At 44.4% G+C, this 25378-nt stretch overlaps 1 protein-coding gene across 1 annotated transcript; it reads left to right on the top strand.

Moving 5' to 3' along the window:
• Positions 1–3431: 3431 nt before the first annotated feature.
• Positions 3432–23461, top strand: LOC146185013 (homeobox protein BarH-like 1). Its single transcript, XM_084605463.1, has 3 exons — positions 3432–3780; positions 18362–18552; positions 23240–23461. The coding sequence occupies exons 1-3, from the start codon at positions 3432–3434 to the stop codon at positions 23414–23416; spliced, it is 717 nt and encodes a 238-aa protein (XP_084461589.1). The 3' UTR covers positions 23417–23461.
• The last annotated feature ends 1917 nt before the right edge of the window (positions 23462–25378 follow it).

The raw sequence follows: 25378 nt of genomic DNA, 5'->3' as shown, positions 1-25378 counted from the left end.
TTTCCTCGAGTACACAGAAGAAAGAGGAAACACAGTCATTGGGTATCACGAGACATAATACACGTACAGCGCAGAATTAAGAGACTGCGGGGAAAGAAACATGTTCACGTAAAAAAATAGGCTCAGAAATAACTCTGCTGAGAAAGTCGTTAAAAAGAAAGATACGCATTGCTGAAAACAATTTCCTCAATTATTCACTGCACAGCTCCAACTATTACAAACTCACCACAAAAATTCTGGTGCGAATTAAGGGCCAGACGTCATAACGTACCGTCCTTGACTTCTCAGGAAAGTAACGAGAAAGCTAACTCTTTTAATAAGTATCTGCAATTCATTTTCACCATCGATAACAGTCTCTTGAACCAGTACCGATACCTAGCTACAACCGCAACGGCGTTTTAGGTATGTCTAAATAACCACAAGCTAGCATTCTATCCATTTTTGTTGAATATAGACGAAATGAAAAGCAGTGCCCATATCAAATTCCGAACACGTACGTTTTTGAGAAGGTATGCAGAATCATGTAAGCAAGTTACTTTATTTAATTTTCTGAAACTCAAGCAATGAAATTCACCTTCCTGCTGAGCGGAAGGTAGCAAAAATAATACCCATGCCAAAATCACGCAACTATTCTTTCTTCTCCAAATACCGCATGTACGTGTTGCAAAATTTTAGAACACATAGTTTTGAAACATTTGACAAAATTACAGCATCAAACAATCTACTTCATCCAAATAAGCATTTCTTTAGACATGGTGTGTAAACAGTGACGCAACTAGCGGAAATTGATCTTTACACAACTCAAAACGTTAATGACCAATTGCAGGTTGACATAATATTTATGGACTTTCCGAAAGCGTTCTATCGCGTTTCCCACGTTAAATTACTTCACAAGCTAAACAGCCTTCCTTGTTTGCTGGATCGAAGATTTTCTCTCAAACCGCTTCCAACGTGGAATACAACATCGCGTTTCTGATTGTGCTCCTATTTTGTCCGGAGTTCCGCAGAGCTCTTTTACGGCCCCACTTCTTCTCTTGTGTGTGATTTTATGATATAACGAACCAAGCCAACGTCACTATTCGCACTCTTTTAAGACGACTGGATTCTTTATCATACCGCAAGAGACCACGAGGACCAAATAAAACTGAATAATTGTCTAAATAAGGTAGTGCAGTGGAGAGAAGATTAGCAAATGGTGATTAACTCCGATAAAACTTTGCATGACGGCATCAAAGAAAAAAATCAAGTCTGCAGTTTTTATACGCTTTAATGACATTATTCTTGAAAACGTTACTCTGTATAGATACTTACGCGTGACCATTTCATTCGATCTTAGCTGAAATGCGCTCATACTACACGAAGGTAAACATTCATGCCCTGAACAAACTAGTCTATGTTACAAGTACCCTATAGCATATTTTCCGCCAGCCAAAAAAGACCACTCGCTTATGTCAGCCATGTTAGATCGCCGCTCGAATACGCCGGGGTGGCGCAGTTGTTACGGCGCTTGACTACTGTTCTCATGGATGCGGGATCGAATCCCGGCTTCGGCAGCTGCTTTTCAATGGAGGCGAAAAGCAAGGCGCCCGTGATATCAGTGCGCGTTAAAGAACCCCAGGTGGTCGAAATTCCCGCAGTCCTCCACTGCGGCGTCTCTCATAGCCTGAGTCGGTTCAGGACGTTAAACCGCACAAACCAAACCAAACCGAATATGCCACCCTGTAGTATGGCTTCCACACAGCGAAAACCACATTCACACGCCGAGGGCAAAGGAAAGCGGTCCGATTTATCTATAACCACTACAAGCGCACGGATTCACCTGCCGAACTCCTTTCACGAGACCGCCTCGTGACCCTCGAGGTTCGAGCAAAAGTTCAACGCATAAACTCAGTTCTACACAATGTGCTAAAGCTGAACCCCACAACCTTCGTGGGATACAAAAGCACCAAACCGAAACGACACAAGCACGCTTTCGCACTAAAATTCTTTTGTAACAATGATACTTTTCGCTTTTCTTATTTTCCGCGAGTTGCGCAGGAGTGCATGGAATTCGTTAAACCCTGCTATTACTGTACAGCCTACAACAGAAAAAATGTATCAATGTTTTGGAAAAAACAGTATGGCTCACTATAACCTGTGAAGAACTGCTGCGAAAACCAATGTAATATATAATGTAATTTAACCGCCTGTGTTTACGTATTTTTGGTTCTTGTATGGTGTCTGGCTTGCATTGTACCTGCTTTACAATTACCATGCTACCGCTCCTGACAGTATTCTGAATAAATAAAAATATGCTTTAGGTTACGTATACAAACTTTAAAATTATAGAAGCAAGCACATTGCGAAACGTTACATTAGCAGTCGACTTCACAAATCTTCTCCTCATTATTTGCAACGAATTCAAATGTTTCTTTCGGGAATTCCACCTCGGCTTCGATATCATTACAAGCGACCCGACAAGAAAGCTTAACAACCTCGTTTAACTTCAAGAAAGGGGACGGACAAGGGAACAATACTTTTTTGCCGACGCTGCCGAAATCAGACATGAAAGAACGGCCGTTTCCACTCAAAGGATTCCGACACAATGCGCGCGTTTTGCCGGCAAAATTGAGTGGAAGAGCCGGAGGGGAGAAGCAGGAAGAGGGAAAAGGTGGAAAGGGTGCGCAGCGGCAAGAGCAAGCAGAAATGAGGGGTGAGGAGACCCATCCACTCGCTAAAACCCGAATCGAAACGCCAGAAAATCAGATTAACCCGCGCTCTTTCCTCCTCTCACTCTCTGCCATCTCGCCGCGAAAAAAAAACTAGGGAGCAAAGAGGCGAGTAGATAAAAGAAAACCTCCATCGTCGCCGGTAAGAAAGAAGGTTTGGGGAAGGTAGATTTGCTATTTTGCCAGTTCATTCTTGCAGACTACATCGCCTCTCTCCTCCCCATACTTATATATAACCCCTCCACCACCCCTTCCCTTGGGTTCCTCTCTCGTCATGGGTTATGGAAGCGCAGAAAAGACGCCGCCGCCGTCAGATCAGAGAAGGAGGCGGAGCTTGCGCGGCGCAAGCACCGCCTCCGCTGCTAAGCCCCCATTGGCCGGGGAGAGGAAAGAGAGCAGCATCCCGGAGCGCCGCGTTGGCTTGTCCCCATTAGGGAGCATGGAGAGCGCCTTTCTCCCTGCGCTAAAAAAAAGGGGGGGAGAGGGGGGGGGGATAAAGATAACATCGCCATCCGAGTGCTAGCGAGCGTGCTCTCGCTCGCCGCTTCCAGCGGAAAACGTGTTGAAAACAGTCGAACGCGCCACCGGCGTCATGCTGAGGCTGACTGCAAGCGCTGCTGCGTCGTCGTCGAAACGCGGCGGCGTATTCACAGTAAAGCTCATCCGCGTGTGAGCGCGTGGGCAATGCGTTTCTTCTCTTCTGCGACCGCGGCAAGGGATACGATGAGTGCGTTCTACCGCAAGACAAGCGAGGACGACGGGGAAGCGACCAGCTACCGACAGAAGATGTCACCGCGGCGTTCGTTCATGATCGCGGACATTCTGACGGCGCCCCCTGGCACGCCCCTGGCTGACTCGCCTCTCTGCCTGGGCCCTACGGGAGTGCACGTGCGGGGCTCTGCGGTGGCTGCTTCCCAGGGTGGCGGAGCCGCTACCGGCTCGGCATGTCTGCAAGCACCCTCGTTTGGCCCCATGTACTCGCAAGGGTCGGCGGCCGCCGTGGCCGCTTTCCTTCCGGCAGCTCACTTCATCGGCAAATCCATCGAGCAAGGATCATTCCTTCTGTCGCCAGGTACGCCGAGCCACCTAGCGCTGGATGTCTCGTATACTTGCGAAGCTTGGCGGACAGTAGCCAACGCAGCGTAAGGAAATAGTTGCAACTTCAGCCATTTCTGCAAACCAGTCAATAACACTAAAACACCAAGTACCCAACATGCAGCAATAAAATGCAAACGGAGTACAAATAAACATAACATGTCGGCTCAAGCATGGTTTCACGAGCCCTTTGAACCATATTGTCAGTGCCGCGTAAATAAGCATAATGTGTTGATAAATAATAACAGCTTGCTAAAAGCTGCACTTGTATCTAAGTATTTAGTGGTGCAGCTTGCAAATCTTTCAACGTCAAAGTGTAGTATAAAATAAAATGCGCTTCCAGTGAAATATTCAGAGCCGATGAGTGCTTTCAAGAGCAGCATCACTGATTGATTTGTGCGGTGATGATTGCGTACGCGTTACTATTTTATGGGCTTGTTGGCATCAAGCAACACTCCGACGATCTTCAGGGAATAGTAAAATGGGCGCTGGAATTCTGTAAGACCGCTTGTTACCACAAAGTTACGCAGAAAACTGAACTTATCTGTGCGGATCATGGAAACTAATAATAAACACCAGTTAATGGCTGAAATGCAGCAAGAATACAGCAAATTATTTCAATAATAATTCTTTATTGAGTGATATTCGATATTTTTAAGAGTGATTTTCCGTAGTTACTGTCAGTTTTGTCACGCAAAGGTTTCATTTGGTTTGTGGGGTTTAACGTCACAAAGCGACTCAGGCTATGCGAGGCGTCGAAGTGGAGGTCTCCGGAAATTTTGACCACCCGGGGTTCTTTAACGTACACTAACATCACACAGCACACGGGCGCCTTGCTTTTCGCCTGCGTCGAAAAGCGGCCACCGCAGCCGGGATTCGATCCCGCATCCTTGAGCACAGTAGTCGAGCTCCCTAAGCACTGCATCAACACCCCAGAGCCGTCACACAAAGAAAAAAAAATAATGAAGCATTGCCTCTGTGACAAACACTAACAATTTACGTGCATTTACACAGCCCTTAGCGCAAAGGTGCTATCACAAATCTCCCCCCTTCGTGATCGGGAACATCGTCTACACTGACCGCTGTCTTTCAAATGTATAAAGAAATTCAGGAATGTACGCAGCCTACGACTTATGGCAATTCAGTTAATAGCTGATATAAAGCTCGCACCCCCCCCCCCCCCCCCTTCCTTTATTCTTTTGTTTCTTTTTACCGCAGTTTTTTTTTTGTGTGTGTGTGTGTGTTTCTAATGTGTTAGGTTTCAAACCATGTTTTTTTTTTTTTTTTTATCGTCTTTCTCTACTTTATATATTTTTTTTATCGTTCAACGATCCCGAGAGCTAGGAAATTGCTTCCGCAGCTGTTTGCATGCCCTCAAGTTGGAAAGTCGAAAACGAGTGGCTTTACTGTCTGGAGAGTGTGCCTCTTGGAGGGATTAGTTGGGGGGTGGGGAGGTACTTAGTCGTCCGACTACGATGCTCTACAATGCGTGCCGTGCCGTACAACCCATCCGAAGCAGAACGGCGTACACTCCTTTAAAGAAAAAAAAAATTGCATTGAACAATTTGAAACGGCCTGTATATAACTTTGTCAATGTCTGCAATTCTACTACAAGGCGTTCTGTGGGGTCCCGGCTGTCATTATGAATCATAAGCTGTGGGAAAAACGAAGACTCGATAAAATATAAGGAAAACTTGACATTTCGGGACCGGCATGTTTTTTTTTTGTTTTTTTTTTCGATTTTGGCAGTGTTCGTTTGTTCCACTATGTAGCCGCCTCGCCTGATTGGTTCACATCCAGTACTAGACTGTGACTCATCAGGTAATCGATTGCTGGCATTCAATCATCATCATCATCAATCTGACTATTTCCCCTGCAGGGCGAAGGCATCTCCCATATTTCTCCAATTAGCCCTGTCCTGTCTCAGCTGCATCCACTTGACCCCTGCGAACGTATTAATCTTATTCGCCCACCTAACTTTCTGCCGCCCCCTGCTACGCTTTCTTTTCCTTGGAATCCAATTTGTTACCCTAAGCGACCATCGGTTGTCCTCTCTTCGTACTATAGATGCCCTGTCAATGCCCATTTCTTCTTGATTTCTACTATAATGTCATTAACTCGAGTTATTTCTCTGATCCACTCTGCACGCTTCCTATCTCTTAAACTTACACCTACCATTTCGTGCTCCATAGCCCTCTGCGTTGTCCTCAACCTAAGTGGAACCCTTTTCGTTAGCCTCCACGTTTTAGCCCCATAGGTGAGTACAGCTAAGATGCAACTGTTATATACTTTCCTCTTGTGCGATACCGGTAAGCTGCTAGTCATAATCTGCGAATATTTGCCAAATGCACTCCATCCCGATCTTATTCTCCTAGCTATTTCTCTTTCATGATCCTGATCTGCGGTTGCTACCTGTCCTAAGTAGAAATATTCATCTACGACTTCCAGTGCTTCTCTACCTATTGCAAACTGCTTTTTCTTCCCTAGGCTATTGAACGTCATCTTAGTCTTCTGCATATTTATTTTTTGACCCACCTTTCTGCTTTTCCTGTCTAGGTCATCAATCATTCTTTACAATTCATCCTTTGAGTTACTTAGCAAGACAATATCATCAGCGAATCGCAGATTACTGAAGTATTCGCCATCCACCCTTATCCCTAACTGCTCCCATTCCAAGTATCTGAATACTTCCTCAAAGCAAGCTGTGAACAGTACTGGGGAGATCATGCCTCCTTGCCTAACACCTTTTTTTACTGAATTTGTCTTTTACTTACTTTATGCAGAACAATGGTTGCTGTGCATCCACCATATATATCTTTCAGTACTTTCACATACGGCTCGTCTACACCCTGATTTCACAATGCCTGCATCACTGCGGATGGTTTTACAGAGTCAAATGCTTCAATATTACTTTATTACATTTTAGTTTATTTTTAAATAAAAGCCCATTTGTACTATACAAAGCGACGAGTTCAGTAGGGAATAATCCCCAACATAGCATGAAATTACTGGAGCACTCAATATAACGCAAATTTTGGATTGGTTGGTCGGTTGAAAAAAAAAAAAAAAGGTATATATAAGTAGACGACACCATTGTAGATGGGAGCTCAAAGGGATGTGAGGTTTGTCGTGTTGTAAGCATAATCTAAGTAGCTGCTCCAGGTGATGGTAATTCACGCCCTCTATGCTTGCATATATTTCCCGTCCCTGCCACATTTGCCTGCTAGTTTACGAGTACAATGTAGCCTATCATTTGCAGCAGGACGGTACAATTGATATTAATTCCTCATGTAGAATTTCATAAAACTGTTGTTTTTATGGAGCCTATACGCACCACTCGCCCGAACCTTATACAGTCGTTCACGAATCAACGAACCGAGAGGCTTGGTGCATATATGTCCTCTTACCTTTGTCTCTTTTTATCCACACAGTTTAGGGTATAAGTCACAGGCCAGACATGTTCGTGAATCAACGAACCGATTATTGTTGTTGTTGTTGGCCTTTTGAAACATGGCACGTACCCACCATGGTGTATTGGCCAATGTGTGGTATTGTACATAAACTTCTTCTTCTTCTTCTTCTACTTCTTCTTCTTCTTCTTCTTCTTCTTCTTCTTCTTCTTCTTCTTCTTCTTCTTCTTCTTCCTCTTCTTCTTCTTCTTCTTCTTCTTCTTCTTCTTCTTCTTCTTCTTCTTCTTCTTCTTCTTCTTCTTCTTCTTCTTCTTCCTCTTCTTCTTCTTCTTCTTCTTCTTCTTCTTCTTCTTCTTCTTCTTCTTCTTCTTCTTCTTCTTCTTCTTCCTCCTCTTCTCCTTCTTCTTCTTCTTCTGCTTCTGCTTCTTCCTCCTCCTATTCTTCTTCTCCTGCTTCTTCCTCCTCCTATTCTTCTTCTTTTTCTTTTTTCGTCTTCCTCTTCTTTTTCTTTTCCTTTTTCTTTCTCTTTTTATTCTTCTTCTTCTTCCTCCTCCCCTAGTTTGTTCTAGTCATCCTTATTTCCTCAGTTTCTTTTAGTTGCCCTTCTGCATTGGATGAAAGGAAACATATTGCACGAGTGCGATGTTCTTCCATGACCAAAGGGCGGTCGTGAGTTTTAAGATTCAGTTCAGGCAGCAGAAGCCGGAAACCTTGTTTGGTTTCTCCACATGAATCCGACGCGAGCGGGTCCACTAAGAAATGGGGCCTACATCGTTGGGCTTGACAACGCCCATATGAATTTTTTGCGAGCAGAGGTTGTAATATACATCTATGTAAGGCCGAACTGAGATAGCTCCGTGACGGGGCCGCAGTTATGACCCAGCAGCGTTCGACCTTGCCAAACGGATTGCCGTCACACGACGAGCATGCGCCCTGAATGTGGTTGATCCGATCCTCTCTGAGTTCAACCTTTCGGCGCTTACACTAAGTCGAGATAAACCCCCGACGAACGCATCCGACCAGATTTTGCAGGTTCTCCTATAGCCACCCCGATAGATGCGAGCGCTGGCACCGGCTGCAATCAAGCATTATTGAAAAGCGAAGGGCAAACTTTTTCGAAATTTTAGAAGCTTTGTGATGGAAGAGGTTTTGACCGTAATTTTTGTTCGAATATTGTATATGACATCACGATGACATTCAATATAATCGCATATATTCCGCCGACGGCTACTAGTATTTTGATATAATTTTCAAAAACGTGTCCCATCGATTTTCTAAAGCAGTCTGATTTCTTCTTATTTTTGTTGTTGTTGTTGTTGTTGTTGTCGTCGTCGTCGTTGTTGTTGTTGTTGTTGTCGTCGTCGTCGTTGTTGTTGTTGTTGTTGTTGTTGTTGTTGTTGTTGTTGTTGTTGTTGTTGTTGTTGTTGTTGTTGTTGTTGTTGTTGTTGTTGTTGTTGTTGTTGTTGTTGTTGTTGTGAGTGCTGGACAAACTTTAGAAATAACAATTCGCCTTTTAGAAAGCTTAGACCATCTAACTCAATATTCTTATAAACAAATTTGTATCAAGGTATTCCCCAGTTTCCTCAAAGTTTCTTTAAAAAATGCAGCCCATTGTTTGCCTAGGGCAGCTTTAACTACTCTCTGCGTGCGTAGCAAACTCTTTAAAAGCAAAACCTTGCCACGCATCAAACGTTTACACCGTTCCAGACAACGTGCGCATAAAAGGGTCTTACAATATCCCACATTCGCCTCACAATCAAAAAGGTGTCCCACAGTCCTGGACCTGACCAGTGTGCTGGAGGCGAACGTCTCTCACAGGAAGAGGATCATGAATAACAACAACAACAATAAAATAAATGCAAGACGAGACAGCAGGTCAATGAACCACTTGTTATAACGCATTAGCGCTTGGTTGGAATGACGATGGTAAATGGTTCCATACAGTTATGGTAGAAGGAAAAAATGTTTGTTATGTTTGTGATTATATGTGCCTACTTTCCGAAGGTCACGTTAGCCTGAGTAGGTTCTCCAGGTAATGGCGTCTACATATTTTCGTGACCATCGCAGTCAACCGCCTGTCGCCTGCCAGTTAATATCAGGTGTACACTGTAACACACTGTAACACACACACACACACACACACACACACACACACACACGCACGCACACACACACACACACACACACACACACACACACACACACACACACACACACACACACACACACACACACACACACACACACACACACACACACACACACACACATATATATATATATATATATATATATATATATATATAGGGAGGGAGAAAAGAAAGTCAGGGATGTTAGTAGGTTACCCCACACGTGGGGGGGGGGGGGGGGGAGCAAAAGGAAATAAAGAGTGCCACTGTAAGGAATCTGTCACATGTCCAGAGCTCTATAGTAAAATGCATATGGGTAGTGAGCGTACGCTTGAAGTCTAGGAACCAATTCCAATCACAGAACCATGAGCGGCCTGTACACTCTGCGACAGAGTGCCCGAATCCGGCGGAGAGAATGCGTTCCGATTCTGCGTTTCGAACACTCGTGCTCCGGCCGGAGCAAGTAGATGGTAATCGCGAACTGACAGAGAAAAAGCCTGTCATTTCTTGCGCTTGTCTATGCTTCATGTACAAACCGTATCGTCTGCTTTCAAACCTATCTTAGTCGCTCCCGCTGGTTCTTGAGATATTGACATCAACAATCAACGCGATCATTTCATTCATAATCGCACAGTCAAACGCGGGCGCACACGGTAAGAGTTTTTCGGCACTTTTTCGAATAAAACAGTCGCCGTTTTCAGCCGCCCAAAGCATAGCAGTAATTAAATGGCGAAATTGAAGTCGCCCTTTGAGATTAGGCCCCAAAAGAGAGCACATGTTTGCGACGGCGAATTCGCATCGAAAGCGGCGGCACGTCCGCTAAAAAGCACAGAGGGAGGAGCCTGCGCGGCCGAGATGACAAGCGGACGCAAACTTCCGCCGATTTGTATGGAGCACTTTTGACTGCTCCACGAAGCGAGCTTGGCTCGACGATTGCTCCCCATCTTGGAAGACGCGATCCAGATCTGTGTTTGGAATATACAATTGCCCCGAAAAGAGCAGAAAACGTTGCTCTGGAAGTGCTCCAGCCCTGCGATTGGAATGCACCATAGAACTCAACCCCGAGTCCTTTAAAAATATAAGGGGCGCCTTCACTGCTTTCCTTTAATTCTGATGAAGGTGTCGTCCAAAGGCCCACAATCTTGGCTTGGGGAAGAGTCCAAACGGCGGAGTGATGGCAGCCAGGAAGGCACGCTCAAACTGAGGGCAGTCACAAAGTATGTGCGCAAAAAGAGCGCGCATTCTCTTCTGACGTAAGGGGAAAAGGAACGGGCCATCATAATTAAGTTCGTTGCTTGGGATGAAATAAGCTCAGACCAAGGCCCACGCCGGCATCAACGGGAGCCCCGCTCAGCATCCCTGTCATCTTCCGGGTGCTCGTTTATACACGCAAAAAGTGCACGCATACATGAGAGCATGATTATTTCGGAGCGGTCATTTCGAATGGCGGCATCGGGAGCTCGCGAGGCAAATCACGAGTCCACTACTCGATGCATTTGTACATGTACAGTGTGTAACGGAGGACTTATTATTTAATGCAATTTGGAACAGGGAATCCGATATTGGTGCTGTTTTTTGACGATGCGACATACTTTCTGCTGAACGAATGCTTTGGGAATAGACTCTCATGATTTCATTTATGTAGACAGCGTTCATTTTCTTACCTATGAAGGTACAAAAAGAGCCAACAATTTTTTTACATGTTTATTTACGCGCAGAGCGTTTGTGGGATGCAAGAGCACATCACGTGAAAATATTCTACACTTTTCGATACTGCTTTACTGCAACGACAAAAGATTCGGTGTGAAACTGGATACTTTCTTGTGTAGAATAGCAGACTGAAGGAAATATTGAAACTGACCATGCCGCTTCTGTCAAAATCTTCTTTCTCGTGTGTACCATAGCGGGAAATATACACAGGGAAATGAGGCGCGCATACACACGAAGGAAGCCGGCAATCATAGAAGCCCAGGAAATGCAGGTGATTTTTTTTTTATATAGCGAAAGCTACGCTGCGCTAGGTTTTCAAGCAGTCGGCGTGGCACCGTGCTACCATGGCAGCATGGAAGAAGAAGAAGCCGAAGAAGAACGCTCGGTCAACCGCAGCTAATTGTTGCACTCCACATTCGGTTCAGCAGCGTTGAACCCTTCCCATTCTTCTTTTTTTTTTTTTTTCAGTTCATACGCGTGTTGATGACCAGTGGGAAATTACTAATCATTTTATGGTTGAAAGATAATTGCCTCTGATACGTAAAATTTTGAGGTCATGGATTTGGGTCCTACCGGCTATATGTGGGTGTTTCCTTCTACTTTTTTAATAAATTATCGTTCAGCTAAAACAGATTACAATATTAATTTTATGTTCATCAATGCCAAAAAGTGAATTTCCCTATATTTTCCTTGATCTCGGTGGTTTTTGGCTGCTTTCATATACCTTTAAATGTTATAGGTATTTGATATATACGCCAGTTAATGTGTCTTCTCTGGTTCACAAACACAGCAAACTTATTTCCGCTACGCAAATAGAATAGAGTTGAAGCACTGAATCATGGTCTATATTATTCAAAACCATAGATTTGAGCATGCACGACTGTATGTTTCTGGCTACATGTGTTTGACCTGTATACTTTTCTGACGCAACGAATTTGGAATTTATACCGCTGCCGTACGTTGCCCATTATTTCACATACTGAGGCTCCTTTAATGCGTCTTATAGTCGCTTACTTCTTTATGTTTGTACTCGTGTCCGCATTCTAATTGTTCATAATCAGCCTGGATACGCACACTGAAGGACAAATTCATCTACTGTATTTCTCCAACTAATCCGTTCGGGTGCTAGCAGGACACTTTACTCCATAAAATTCCTAATTCCACCTAACTATACCTTCCCTCGCTACGCTTGCCTTCTCTCGGAATCCAGTCACGTCCTAATTATTTGCTTATCACTCAAATATTTTTTGATGCAAAAGTGTTCGGACTGCCACGAAGATATATATCTGAAGCATCTACCACCTGCCACCTGCAACCTGAGAGGTGGCAGAAAGGTGATAGGAAAATTTTTCTCGTTCCTCTTGTAGGGGAGATATGGGAGAGGCGAAAGAGTAGCTCATATACAGAAAGACAATAATAAGTTTTTCATTGATATTTGCAAGCGGATTCGAAAAGACACATGTTCTCGCATTTGTTCCGCATCAATAAAATCGATTTCCCCGAATTCTTTTTTACCTCTTTTTTTTTTCTTTTTTTCTGACTGCGCACGCATCCCGTTCGAAGCCCGGAGGCACATCGGATATTGTAAACAAACGAGAAAGACAAAAGCCCAGCCCTGCGTGTACGAAGGTGCCGACGTGACGACTGCCACCTCTCTTTATAGGGTCGCGAGCTTATGCAGCCTTCTCTCCCTGCCGAAACCTGCGCGTGCATTCGCAAAGCAGGACGGCGAAAGAGACCACAGCAGCAGCAAATAAGGCAGCAACGACGGCGGCAGCCCTCGTGATGTGATTAAGGGGAACGGGCTAAGAAGCGTCTAATTACCTCCTCCCTCCTCTCCTCCTCCTCTTCTTCTTCATCCCGCGTCGCGCGCGCTGCTAATGAATGGCGCCGCCGTTCTCCCCCTTTTGCGCGGCCGCGCAAGACACACGGGACACCCCGTTTATTCGCTGAACAGGCGCAGCCACGTCACCAGCCCTGCCAGTCGCTGTGCCGGCGAATAGATAAAGTTGCGTAAGCGCCGATTCCTCAAAGCTCGGAGAGGGTCTACATTTTCCAGCGCTGCATATATGGAGAGGGTGACCGAAAAAATACGGAAGGTATGAGGACCTTTTTGCTTTCATTTTGTCCGCTCCAGAAAACTCAAGGTCATGAAGTGAAAAATTTATTGGTTTCATACTCCATAAAGAAATTATTTGAAGTAGTTGTTGAAATAAAAGCAACTCCTCAATACCGAAGCAAAAAAAAAGGAAAATTCTTTATTACTTTGCAGATGGCGTCGGTTCGGTTTTAGCCCAAATCTTGTGGAAACTGAGCAGCCAAGGAAGTTCTGTCATAGTATGTCAAAGAAACTCGATGTAATCGCATCGTGTCCAGCTTAGGATGCAAGGGCTGCATTTCGACCTCTAATAAAATCGAAGCACGAGTTGAAAGTGCCTGACAAAGCGGCCCTTCGTGATATCACACAAACCGACGACCTGCCAGTGCACGGCCATGTCATCGATACCATGCGACCAAGGCATGACCGTGACAATGCCGACGCCGGAGTTACTACAGGGCTTTCAACGTTGTCGCGTTAAAATGTGCATTAATGCTAGTATAGTGTTGGATGCTCAAAAATTCCGAGAGAGCACTGTGGAATCTGCACTGCAGAAATGCGAAAGCCGGAGCGTTGCTGCTGCACACCGTGCATCACGTTTACTCCCATTATCAACGAAATACATTATCACTAAATGGAGCGTCACTGTCATCGCTACTATCATCCTCACGTAGACAAGGATAATTATTATGTCTTTCCCAGTCTCGGGCGCGGCGCAGTTGGTTAAAGCGCTCGTCTCGGGATCCGAGTTATGGAGGTTCGATTCCGGGTTGAGAGATAATTAATTTATTCTTAACTATTATCCTCACGGTAGACAAAGATAACTATGACGTGCGTTTCGCGATCCCGGCATAATCAGGCTTCAAGTATTTCCATGCAATAAATAATAATAAAAAAAAGCAAATCCGGGGCGTGGCGTAGTTGGCTAGAGTGCTCTTCTGGGGATCCGAGGGATGGAGTTTCGATTCCTGGATTTTTGTTTTTCTGATGACGTTAGTTTCGATTTCGGGCGATGTCTGACCGGACGAACGAACGCCGATAGTAAGAGCTATTAAAGGCTGTCGCCGTAAAAAAAATTTATCCCTATACACTGCCAGCAAAAGTGGCCATTTGTTTACAGCCCTTCACTTTCAGGTTTTAATATTTTAGATTTCGGGGGACGAAAATAGGGTCATATTATTTTACCTCCGATTAGTGTTAAATTTGGATTAGCGAGCCTAAAGAAACGTATTTATGTTGTGTGTGTTTTTTAAGGCTAATTTTGGCTGCCAGGAGAAGGCAATTGTCTACTTCTTATTTTTGTAGCGCACATCGAATGCTTTTGATCGTTATTTCAAAACAGTGTGGAAATCGCAAGATGCATTTAAAGGTGTTTGCCAAAAATGATTCATAATGTTGTAAAACGTTCCGTCTTTGGCGAACGCCAGCCAGAATGCCATCCACCCTTCCCCTCGTTCCTTCTTTCCTCCTTCCCCCCTCTCCCGGTCAGGCTATATAAGCCGGTTGTTCGGCCTGAATAAACGCCTTTCCACTTCGAGCGTCCGTCTGTGGTTCATGGAAGCACGGAACGCGCAATGCGCGTACTTGTGATGTAACACATAATAGGACCTTATAGTAACACAGATGCGTTGTACATCTGGTAAGTGCACGGCTTTTGGCTTCTCTTCTGAAAAAAAAAAAAAAAAAAAGGAGAGAGAATGATTCAACGCTGCTTAACTGAATGTGGAGCGAAAGCATGATCGAGCATTCTTCTTTCTATTCTTCGTAGTCTTCTTCGCTTACTTCGTCTTCATCTTCTTCGTCTTCTTCATAGTGTTCTTCCTCTTCGTCTTCTTCGCGGCTGTTCAAGGTCATTCGTGACTGCGGCCACGGACTACGCGACAGGCCGAAACATGGCATAATGTTGCTTTCGCAACAAAAAGCTTTTCGGACGTATTGCGTAATAATGTATGCCGATAGTAGAGAAGATGTTAAAGACGCCAATTGTCCCCGAAATTGAGGAAAACATAAGTGAATATTTAAATACATTTAAAAAATTGTGGTAATAATCCAGAGAAAATTAAGTGCAGTTATTTTATGGCTAAAGATTAATTAAAAAGGAGACTTTGTTCAGCTATGGTGGCGGCTGTCCGACGTTTGACTTTCGGGGCATCTATGATGTGCGTAACCTAACCCTGAAAGTGTTCACCAGCGCCACCACGTAAAATCGGCGAACGTATACACTACCACGCGAGTGTCCCGCGCAACGAGTTTTCCATTGATAAAAAAAAAAAAAAAACGACAACAATAAAACATTCCCTTCTGCTTTCCTTTCGAAGACTATTGGCTTCTTACACATATGCATGAGGTAACGTCACGTGCTACTCATTTCCCAGCCTTGTCCGCTCAAGCGCTGACAAGGCTTTGAGATGACCAAGTATTTGTCCGAAAACACTCCTCCGAAATAGGCGCAACATATTCACAAATTACTGTGAGGTGGCTTCTGGCTTGCATGTAGGGAAAATGTGTTCTCCGAAAGATGCACTTTTACAGACAAATCAGGTTTAGCTCGATTTTCTAGAATTTTGTTCAGGGTGAATAACCGGCATCATGTTCCCCCTGAAAACAGACAGTTTATGCATGGCGCTGCTGACCTGATCAGCAGAGAAATGCGGTAAAAATGATCGAATACGTTATGATATGTATAAAGAAAGGATCTAGCAGCCACTGTTGACAGCCTGCTTGTAGCTGCAGCTGGCTTGAAGCAACTCAAAGAATGCTTACCAAACCGCTTTCTCCGAACACTGCGAACCCATCTCTGCATTCTTGAATGAAATTTATTGAATCAACGTTTTTCTTTTTTCGTCCCCCCCCCCCCCCCCCCCCCCCCCCCTCTTTTTTATCGATCCTTTGTCCATCTGCTTCATATACCCCTTCTCTCAGTCTATTCCTTTTTCGTTTCACGGTACTCCGCTGTTGGGTTGTCCGACAAGTGTGCTGCAGTTTCGGTGAGCGGCGTCTTCTCGCCCTCGCACCCCCTTTATATACGAATGTTTATCTTGTAAGGTGCAACACTATAAGACAAAGGTGCCTGCTTTTAGATTTATTTCAGCATCGGGGCGATCTAATGGGGGCGAACACCAGGTAAGAAGCAGACTGCTTGAGTTGGTTCGCTGATAAACTATATACGTTCATTCACTTCTTAATTTTAGTTTTGACGGGTATGTTGTATTTGCAGAATTTGAGCTGGTGCTCCAAATAGCATAGCTGAGAAAACAAAATCTAAAAATTGTAGCGCTCGTTAGAAAGCCCACAAGTATCATCCTGATAGACGGCTTCACACAGTATCGCAGCGCGTGTGACGTAGATAGTTTTGTGCACCCAGTGATTTCGTCAACCATGGCCCTCGAGACCGGACGTGCGTCACTCTGCTGGCATCACCTGGATAGCCAGACGGGCACGCAGCAGTTCGTTGTAAATTTCGCTTCGACGGTGGCTTCGCGGATAGTCGTCTCCTGAGTACCCAATGCGCGCAGTCATTTGGCTGGCAATCCGGCCTCAAAGCGCGCATTGGTCGAGCGATCCACGGCGGACGCACCCGCTGGCGTTATAATACGATGTGAAGAAGCTTATCAGGCTGACGTCTATGGGTCTTATATTGCACGCTACATTTTTTAAATAAATATTTTGGCTATTCTGTTTGGAGAACGGGCTCCCATTATGCAAATGCAACATATCCCTTAAAATGAAAATTTAATGAATGTTGTTTAAGGTACTTATTTAAATAGCGAACTAATTGAAGTATTCTGTCTCTCATCTCTTATCCGCTATAGCTCTCCCCTCCACCAATATAGTTCCAAAGCTAAAATAATAAAGTTAAAAGTTTAGAAAGTTTAAGTATAAAATATAACTAAATTCAGCAAATAAATCGAATTTCTGGCGCCTACTACTTAAGGGGAAGGCCTAAGCAATTCTATAGAATAAAACCATGCGGTCCGTTTTGTATTTATTTTTATATTCCTACTTTACATTATGCAATACATTTTAGTGCCTGATAGTAATAAAGAACTGATTACTGCTTTGAGGCGGCTTAAAAGAAAATCGAAGACGGTGCTGTTTTTTAAACTCGAATCAAATTTGTTCATTTTTTGGTATTCTTGAATTTTGGCCAATTTCGAAGTAATATGGTGAACTAAGAGACAACTCCAGAGGTACAAATTTTTGCAGCCATAACGAACAAGGCCTGCGTAGACAAAACTTCAATGGCAACAAATTTTTTATTGGTGCAAGAATGTGGGGCTAAATATTGACAATTTTTACTACAAGGTCTGAGTTTATATTAAATTTTATAATTTTAAACAATATAATCCATCATCAAAGTCTCTAATAAATCTGAGGTGACTGAGCGTTACTGATAGAGATTTTAATAAAAATCAAAGATTACGTTTCTTTTTTAGATTGGAATCAAATTTGTCCCTTATTTGCTGTTTTCAAATTTAGCCGAATTCGATGCGTCGTGGAGAAAACACCTAACGGTCCAGAGCGTTAAATTTTGCTTGAAATCAACAAAATAACCTTCACAATGAAGGCAAAAAGTTTTAGTGACAACTGAATTCTTCTTGCTAGAATGTAGGCTTGAAAATCGCCTTTTCTTCAGCCCGTTGCTCCTGGAGCAAAGTTTGCGGTATTTTTTACTGAAGCAAGTGCGGCAAGAAAATATGATTTTAATAACATCCCTTGAAGTGTAAATTATATAAATTGATTGAGTAAAAGATAATGCTCTACAAAGTTTTAATGTGCAAGCACCAGGGCTACAAACTTGCATCTTTTTATAATGCCAAAAACGTTGTTTTCCACCTCCAGTGACATACTATTTTTTTCTCGAGAAAAATACTTTATATCTTGCAATACTAAGGTTCATTTCTTCGTGTGGAGATATTTCATCACCACGTATCAAAATTGCATTGAAAACAAAACAAAAAAAAATGGTCATGTTACCTCGATTACCGTTCTATCTAAATACACCCATATATACTGAAACATCTCCTAAAGTCTTGGTAACTGCAGGAACTTGGCATGTTTTGAAAAACAAATGTGTTTCTGTTGCTAACCGTAAGTATTCTGTATTTTTAGTTTAGAGGATTGAGTGGCATACTCTATACTTACTGGGGAGTGTTCTAGACAACGTCATTATAGAGTTCAGGGTGAGAATGTGGTTTGCACCTGGTGCAGGGCTGGCGTTTCCGAGTCTCTTCGGCGGACCGGGCGATGCAGGTTCGCGGCCTTGCCGGCGGCGCAAGGCCCGCACCGTGTTCAGCGATCAGCAGCTGCACGGCTTGGAGAAGCGCTTCGAGGCGCAGCGCTACCTGTCCACGCCCGAACGCCTCGAGCTGGCCACCGCGCTCAGCCTGTCTGAAACTCAGGTAACTGAGCGTGTGCACTAGCAAGCATATGCTCGTCGCATTGTGCGTTGTCAGCCTCAGCGCACGCATACGACGAGCACGCCCTTGCGTTATTCCCAAGTCACCTCTCCGACTGCACTTTGTCCGACAAGCTGCAATCACTATATATGTTCGATTTGAGATCTCTGTGTGTGACTTCTGTTTTTCTTTTTCACTGCGGATATTTCTTTATGAAAATGCTGCAGAGCATTCTTTTGAAGATTTTAGGCGACAGGAGGTCGCTTTCAAACCCTTAATGCACAATAAATAAAAATGGGTGCCTCTGAACATTTTGTTGCTAACATGGAGGCGACGCTTGAGCGTGTGGTAGCGCTACAGTAAATTCACTTTAAGTTGATTTTGATGTTTTAATGTTGAAGCTCTACGCTCGTGTGTTGTTCACCTCTTGTTCTTTCACCCTTTATGGAGGAGGAGGAGGAGGAGGAGGAGGAGGAGGAGGAGGAGGAGGAGGAGGAGGAGGAGGAGGAGGAAACAACTTTATTTAATGCATTACTAAGCGTCAAGAATGTCCTGGGCCAGGGTCGCCAAGGCCAACTGATCTTTCAGCTGGTCAGATGCTAATCAAGCCCGCCACGCTAGAGGGAGGAGGGTGTGGAAAGTGAGGTGATTGAATTGCGACAGGGCATGAAAACATGCAATGTTCTGTGTTGACATTTTGGTTTTAACGTCTTGAGCCGACGCATGGGTTCTGAGGGACGACTAGTGGTGGACTCCGTGCTATATTAGGCAACATACTCTGGCATCGCACAAGGGCAGCTTTTCTACTTCGCATCCATTCAAACGCGAAACCGAACCTGCATGGTCTTTGGTTCAGCAGCCGAATTCCAAAGGTGCTGAGCCACCGTGGCGGCTCCTGCCATTTTTTTTTTTTTTTAATGCTGGCAAAGTTGGTTTCAAGAGCTCAGAGGAGACGAGGGCAGTTTCCACGCCGGCAGGAGAAATGCTCTCTTCTGCCAATGAGGTACTTTCATCCGTCATTACTGAAATATTTCAACAAAACAGCACTGCGGTCACAACGTCAATAAGGAAGCACAGTCGCCTTCGCGTCATGCTCCTGATTACGCGACGGTATGTATATGCCGGAGGTGCTCTCCAGTGCATGCATACAAAAAGCATACAACGCATCTCACGATCGCAATTTAGCCGTCTCCCATTCTTCCTTTTCTAACGAGACCCATCCAAACCGAGGGAGGTAAAGAGAAAAGAGCTCGCAAAGCCCGCACGAAATCTGTCGGAAAGAAACAAGCGGCCCACTCGAGCGAGCGGCCCGAACGTGCCTCTGGGCCCGAACACGGCGGGGTGCTGAACTGGCGGAAAGCAAAGATTTCCATCGCTGGTAGCGCGGGGCTGAGAGCGATACAATGAGTAACATCGCTGGCCATTGTCTCGATCACGAAATCGCTTTTGTCCTCTGCCAGCGCACGCCCTTCGCTGCTGAGCTTCACCTCACTCTCTCTCTGTCTGTCTCTGGGTGTCTCGTTTGCTGCTTTGACGCTCTCGCTCTTGCCTCTTCGCTTTCCAAGCTTCTTATTTTTTTTTATCGCCTTTCCTGTCCTGTTGGGGGTTGAAAGGCTGCGTCCAAGAGCTGCATGGTGTCCGTGCGTTCCAACTCTGCAAATTGTGCCTTCAGGCAACATCGGTTCGCCCTGCCTGCTCGCTTCAGATCAGGATAGGAAGGGGGAGGGACAGAGCTTCGTCGTTTAGTACAGTGCTTGTGTTCTCGCTGTTATATTTTATTTATATCAAATAGGAGGGAGGGGGGGGGGGGGGGGGGGGGGAAGGGGGTAACGATAGTGCGGTCATCGCTCTGCGTTGCCCAATTAATGGCGTCATTATTACTCGCAATGCTGTCGTCGTCGTCTTTTGTGGGTGCCACTCCAGGCAGCGATTTCGAGTGACCGGCGTGATTAGAACACCCCTCTTTTCTGCGTACCTTATCGTCACCTGCATTTTACGTCAAGAGGCCAGCATCAACGGTGAAGGGAGGTGCAAAACTATAGCACAAAATTAAAGAAAGGGGGAGGAAGCTCTTATCCGAACTGGTAGCCTCGTGACTTTAAGGGCGATAACAGTGCATATCCCAAGGCTTGCGAAGAGACAGACAGCGCCACGGGATGTAAAATAAAATAGTCACGCGCGCTAAACAAGAAAGTTAACTGCCAGCGCGGCCTCGTGTGACTGTTGCTGGGATATATGACAAAGAAACTGCAATGAACGTCACGTTTTCATTCCTATTCATTTCTTTTTTTTTTTTCGGTGTGCGTATTTTGTAGAAAACCGCTTTTTATAAAGAGATACATTTTAATTCTCTTTGCTATCATTTCTCACCCGCATGCCGCGCGTCTTCTTTTTGTTAGACCCGTCTCCCTCACTACACTTTTTATCCACCACAGTTACAAACCAAAGTGTCCGAAAAACAGTGTGTAGTCTCTGCGACCAGAAAAAGCCTTTGGTTGTTCTCTTTATTATTGTTTCAATCAAAGCATCATTAACGCCTTTACCAATAGACAAAAGAGAAAACAAGGCGTGCGCTTTGCCACATGGCACTAAAATCAGCAGGAAAATACAACAGATGTTTTCATTATTATGTGGTTAGCTTGTCTTTATTTTAGAATGAAATAAGTAGAAAGAGAGCGAGAGAGTACAATTCCAACAAGTGATGTATGCCGCTAACAAGCAACATAATCGACTTTTCAGCAGCCTCAAACGTTTCTTTTCTACAAAAGCTAAACTAACGAGCAAAACGATCCTCGTCTTTTATGTAAATTCGCATGCAGCTTACCTTCAGGCCTCAATATTACGCCGTTGTAAGAAAGACATATCCTCCAGTTGCGAAAAATTTATCTAACAGTTGCGTAAGAGGACTAATTGGACGCTGAAGAACGATCGAGCCACGCAAAAACTCCAGTTTGCAATAAACAAAGCCAACGACATAGCAGACATTGGTCGTATCTATAGGAAATCTCTGGAGCTAAAGAAAACATAAAAAATTACAGCCGATTTGCGTACTTAACCATATGCGAAGAAGGCGCACGAGTACTTCTTTCCCCGGCCTATACTTTTATAGGTACTTTTACGCTTTGTTACGCTGCGTTTTGCTTTGGTATTATAGGTTGTCATGCATATGATTCGGCTCTATGTACATAGTCTGTCATTGTTTATTTTCTTATATTTTCACGCAGGTGAACGAACATTGTTTTGGTATCTGTGAGATAGTAATCGAATAGCGAAGGAGTGCGCTTGAAGGGCAGCGCCCGCGAAGATCCACAAACTGCTTCGCGATGCGGCGCAGAGTCGAGGCGGAGAGATGACTGACGCGAGGGAAGTGAGGCCAAAGTTGAGGTCACGCGATCGACACACGACAGAGATCTGTGGGAAGATTAGCACTTGGAGCTCACGGCAAAACTACGAACGAAGCAGTACAGGGAGACACGGGCGTCTTTCGAGAAGCTCAAAGCAAAATATTGTGCAACGAACGCGTAAAATGGACGGCAACAGGTGAGCAGCTAAATTATTTAAATATTTATACCAAAAGTGCACTGACTAACAGCGCCAGAAAATGACCAGAAAACTAACCAGTAAGTATGTAGGAAGACAGGACGAAGAAATAAACAACGTTAAATGACAGGTAAAGAACAGAGAGGTTAAACAATGGAATAACTCATAAACCTATACAGAAAATGGGAAACTGAGATTAAGAAGGAGACATTCTGTAACAACTCAAGAGGCCTTCTATTTGAAGCTGGATCAGGATGACCTAGAATTGGAACAAGTTTAATCAAGAAGATGAAACTTGTGCGGTAGATGCCCAGAAACATTTGAAGATCTTACACTGGAATGTGGCAGCGTATCCATCCAGATGTCGATGCGGACAGTCACTGTAGCCGAAGTTTATGGTGATTAGAGGTAACCGAGAAGAAAGGTCGCCAGGATCCCTTTTTTTATTAATATTTGTAAATAATAGGCTCCACGTAAACAGTAAATTTGGCTCGGATATTTTTAGCGACTATGTCGATAGATGTTTTCCGCTAAAATATTGGAGTATGTACTGTTTCGGAGGGACATCAACTGATAACAGCACACGTGGGCACACATCACTAAAATATTGGCTTCTACATATCGGCAGACGTAGATACACGTGCCGACTTCTAATACAGTACACTATAATACAAGCACGCATTCCTAAACAAGGACGTTAGACTTGAATATTAATCAAATGAATTTCATAGCGTTGACTGTTTGTCAAAATTATCCGAATAATTGCTCAAGGTGCTTATTTGATATTATGCGTGTAAATTGGTGGCGCTCGAAGGCCTTAGGTTCTAGCACTTCCGACCGGGTGCTGCTATGTGATCATGCGACACGCTCATGAAGTTCGCTGGCAGCGGAGCTTTGCATACACGCCTTTGTGTGGAGCGGTACAGCAGGGATTCTGGTGTTGCCTTCTGTGTATCTCAGAATAATTATAACCGATCGCCTAGAAAGTTGATTACTAGACTGTTAACAAATCGATCATGGGACTTTCACGTACGTTTGTTTGATCGAATTACCCGCCTAGTCAGATAACCCTGCCTTAAAAGTGATGTTTCTGAGTCAATTTTAAATTTGTGCAAATAATCTGCATCGAAGCACGGGCCGTGGTGTGCAGGTCAAAACGTGGTTCCAGAACCGGCGCATGAAGCATAAGAAGCAGATGCGCAAGGTGGGTGAGGACCCTTCGTCGGCCAGGCATGCACTGACGGATGACTCGAACCCGGGCTCCTGCGGCTCCGATCTGGACACCGAGCTGGACGTCGTCGGTGACGGAGGGGCCACCGCGCGGTAGGACACCGGCCCGGGCTGTGACGCCTGTCATCTCCTCCGGCGTCAGCATGTGTACATGTACGCGCATTCGCTCGAAGAGAGCCGAAAAAAGTGTACCGCGCTCGCTGCTGCGAGTACAGCCACCACATTCAGGCGGATTCGCGTATTCACTGGTCACGTGCGCAGCGCGACATACGATGGACTTGCAGATAAGCCTGTTGGCTGATCTCGCAAAGAGGTCAACACACATTCTTTGCCGCGAACATTGCAAAAGAGACGTAATCGGTACGTTTTTGTTTGTTTGTTTGTTTGTTTGTTTGTTTGTTTGTTTGTTTGTGTTTGTTTGCTTGGTTGTTCGCTTGTTTGTTTTTGGGTTGATTGTTTGTAGCCCACTTCCCCTGTTTTTCGTGTCCGTGCCGCCTGAAACTGTGTGCGTGCGTCAGGCTTGGAGAATTACATGTCGCTAATAAACTGACTGGCTATACACGAGCGCGATCATACGATTCGCAGATCAGATATGCCATCGCCAAATGGTTGAAACAGCCGAGATCGCTTTACGTTCTGGGTTGCGCGCTAGTCAGCAGCAGATCGGGAGAGAAAACTAAGTATCACTGGCCACCGGCGTAAATAAACCGAGGCCAAACGTCCAGCAGTGCAGTCGTAACGTCCAGACTGCGCTGACTATACATACATACATACATACATACATACATACATACATACATACATACATACATACATACATACATACATACATACATACATACATACATACATACATACATACATACATACATACATACATACATACATACATTTGGTCTCGGTTTATTTACGCCGGTATGTATATATATATATATATATATATATATATATATATATATATATATATATATATATATATATATATATATATATATATATATATATATATATATATATATATATATATATATATATATATATATATATATATACACGAAAAATTATGGAGATGCTTAGACTCTCACTTTAAGGATGTAACGCGACAGCGCCATTGTCTTCTGTTTGCCGACTCACCTCTGGCGGGTCCTCGTTCGCGTCCATTCACTTCGTTACTCGCTTAATCCACTAATTTTTGAACTTGTGCCTCTCTTATCTTGCACATACTGATTAACAAGCGTCATTAGCTAACTAAAGCCCCGTTTTAACCAACCCGTGTGAAAGTGCCTGCGTGGCCTACATGAGCATGCAGCATGCCTAACTCGAAGATCCAAAGGCTCTGGAGGGCTGTGTTCTGACCTCACCCTTTTATCTAAAGGAGGAAGCCAGAGTAGACAGCGTGTGCTAAATAGGACATGCCATATGGCCTCATGGTGTCAGACAACCCGACGACAATCAGTGCAGGGCCATATATCACTTGTCAGAGCCATGGTTGCAATTTTTCGCTAGCAAAACCAATGTTCACAACACCGAGGCCGGGTTTTCCGGATAACGGGGCCTTTAATGCCCGCGCGTTAAAATATCGCAGGTTTGCATCCCGGCTCGGATATCTGCACAGGCCAATCACTTTCTTTTGTTGATATGCGACGTTGGTTGGGTAGCGATTATACAACGCGTCCAGTGGTACACATAAACACAGTCAGCGGAGTTGCAACTAACTTGAAACCGGACGAAGATATAAGGCTATGATGACGGCATCGCGAGATAGCGTATATGTCGTACGAACACACTAAGTGGTAAGGTTGATCGATATTTCAAAGCAGGCTTACACCGCCAGTCACTACGACCACGAGCTAAGCTACTTCTACAGCTGAAGCCTCGATTCGACCAGCTTATTGCTACAGACGTGCCACATTTCGTAACGCCTCCAGAATTCTCGCAAACGGTTAAGTGGGGTGGCTCGTCCCTTTGACATGTGGCATGTATAAAGTAGGTTGTCTTGCTTGTAAATATCCTGTGTAGTTAAGTTTTCTTTCCATTTTTTTCTTCTTTGAAACGCGCA

Source organism: Amblyomma maculatum, chromosome 6 (assembly GCF_055883805.1).
Source record: "Amblyomma maculatum isolate TAMU_Amacu chromosome 6, ASM5588380v1, whole genome shotgun sequence".
NCBI lineage: Eukaryota > Metazoa > Arthropoda > Arachnida > Ixodida > Ixodidae > Amblyomma > Amblyomma maculatum.
The sequence above is the reverse complement of the archived record's forward strand: the minus strand, read 5'-3'. Positions and strand labels throughout refer to the sequence as shown.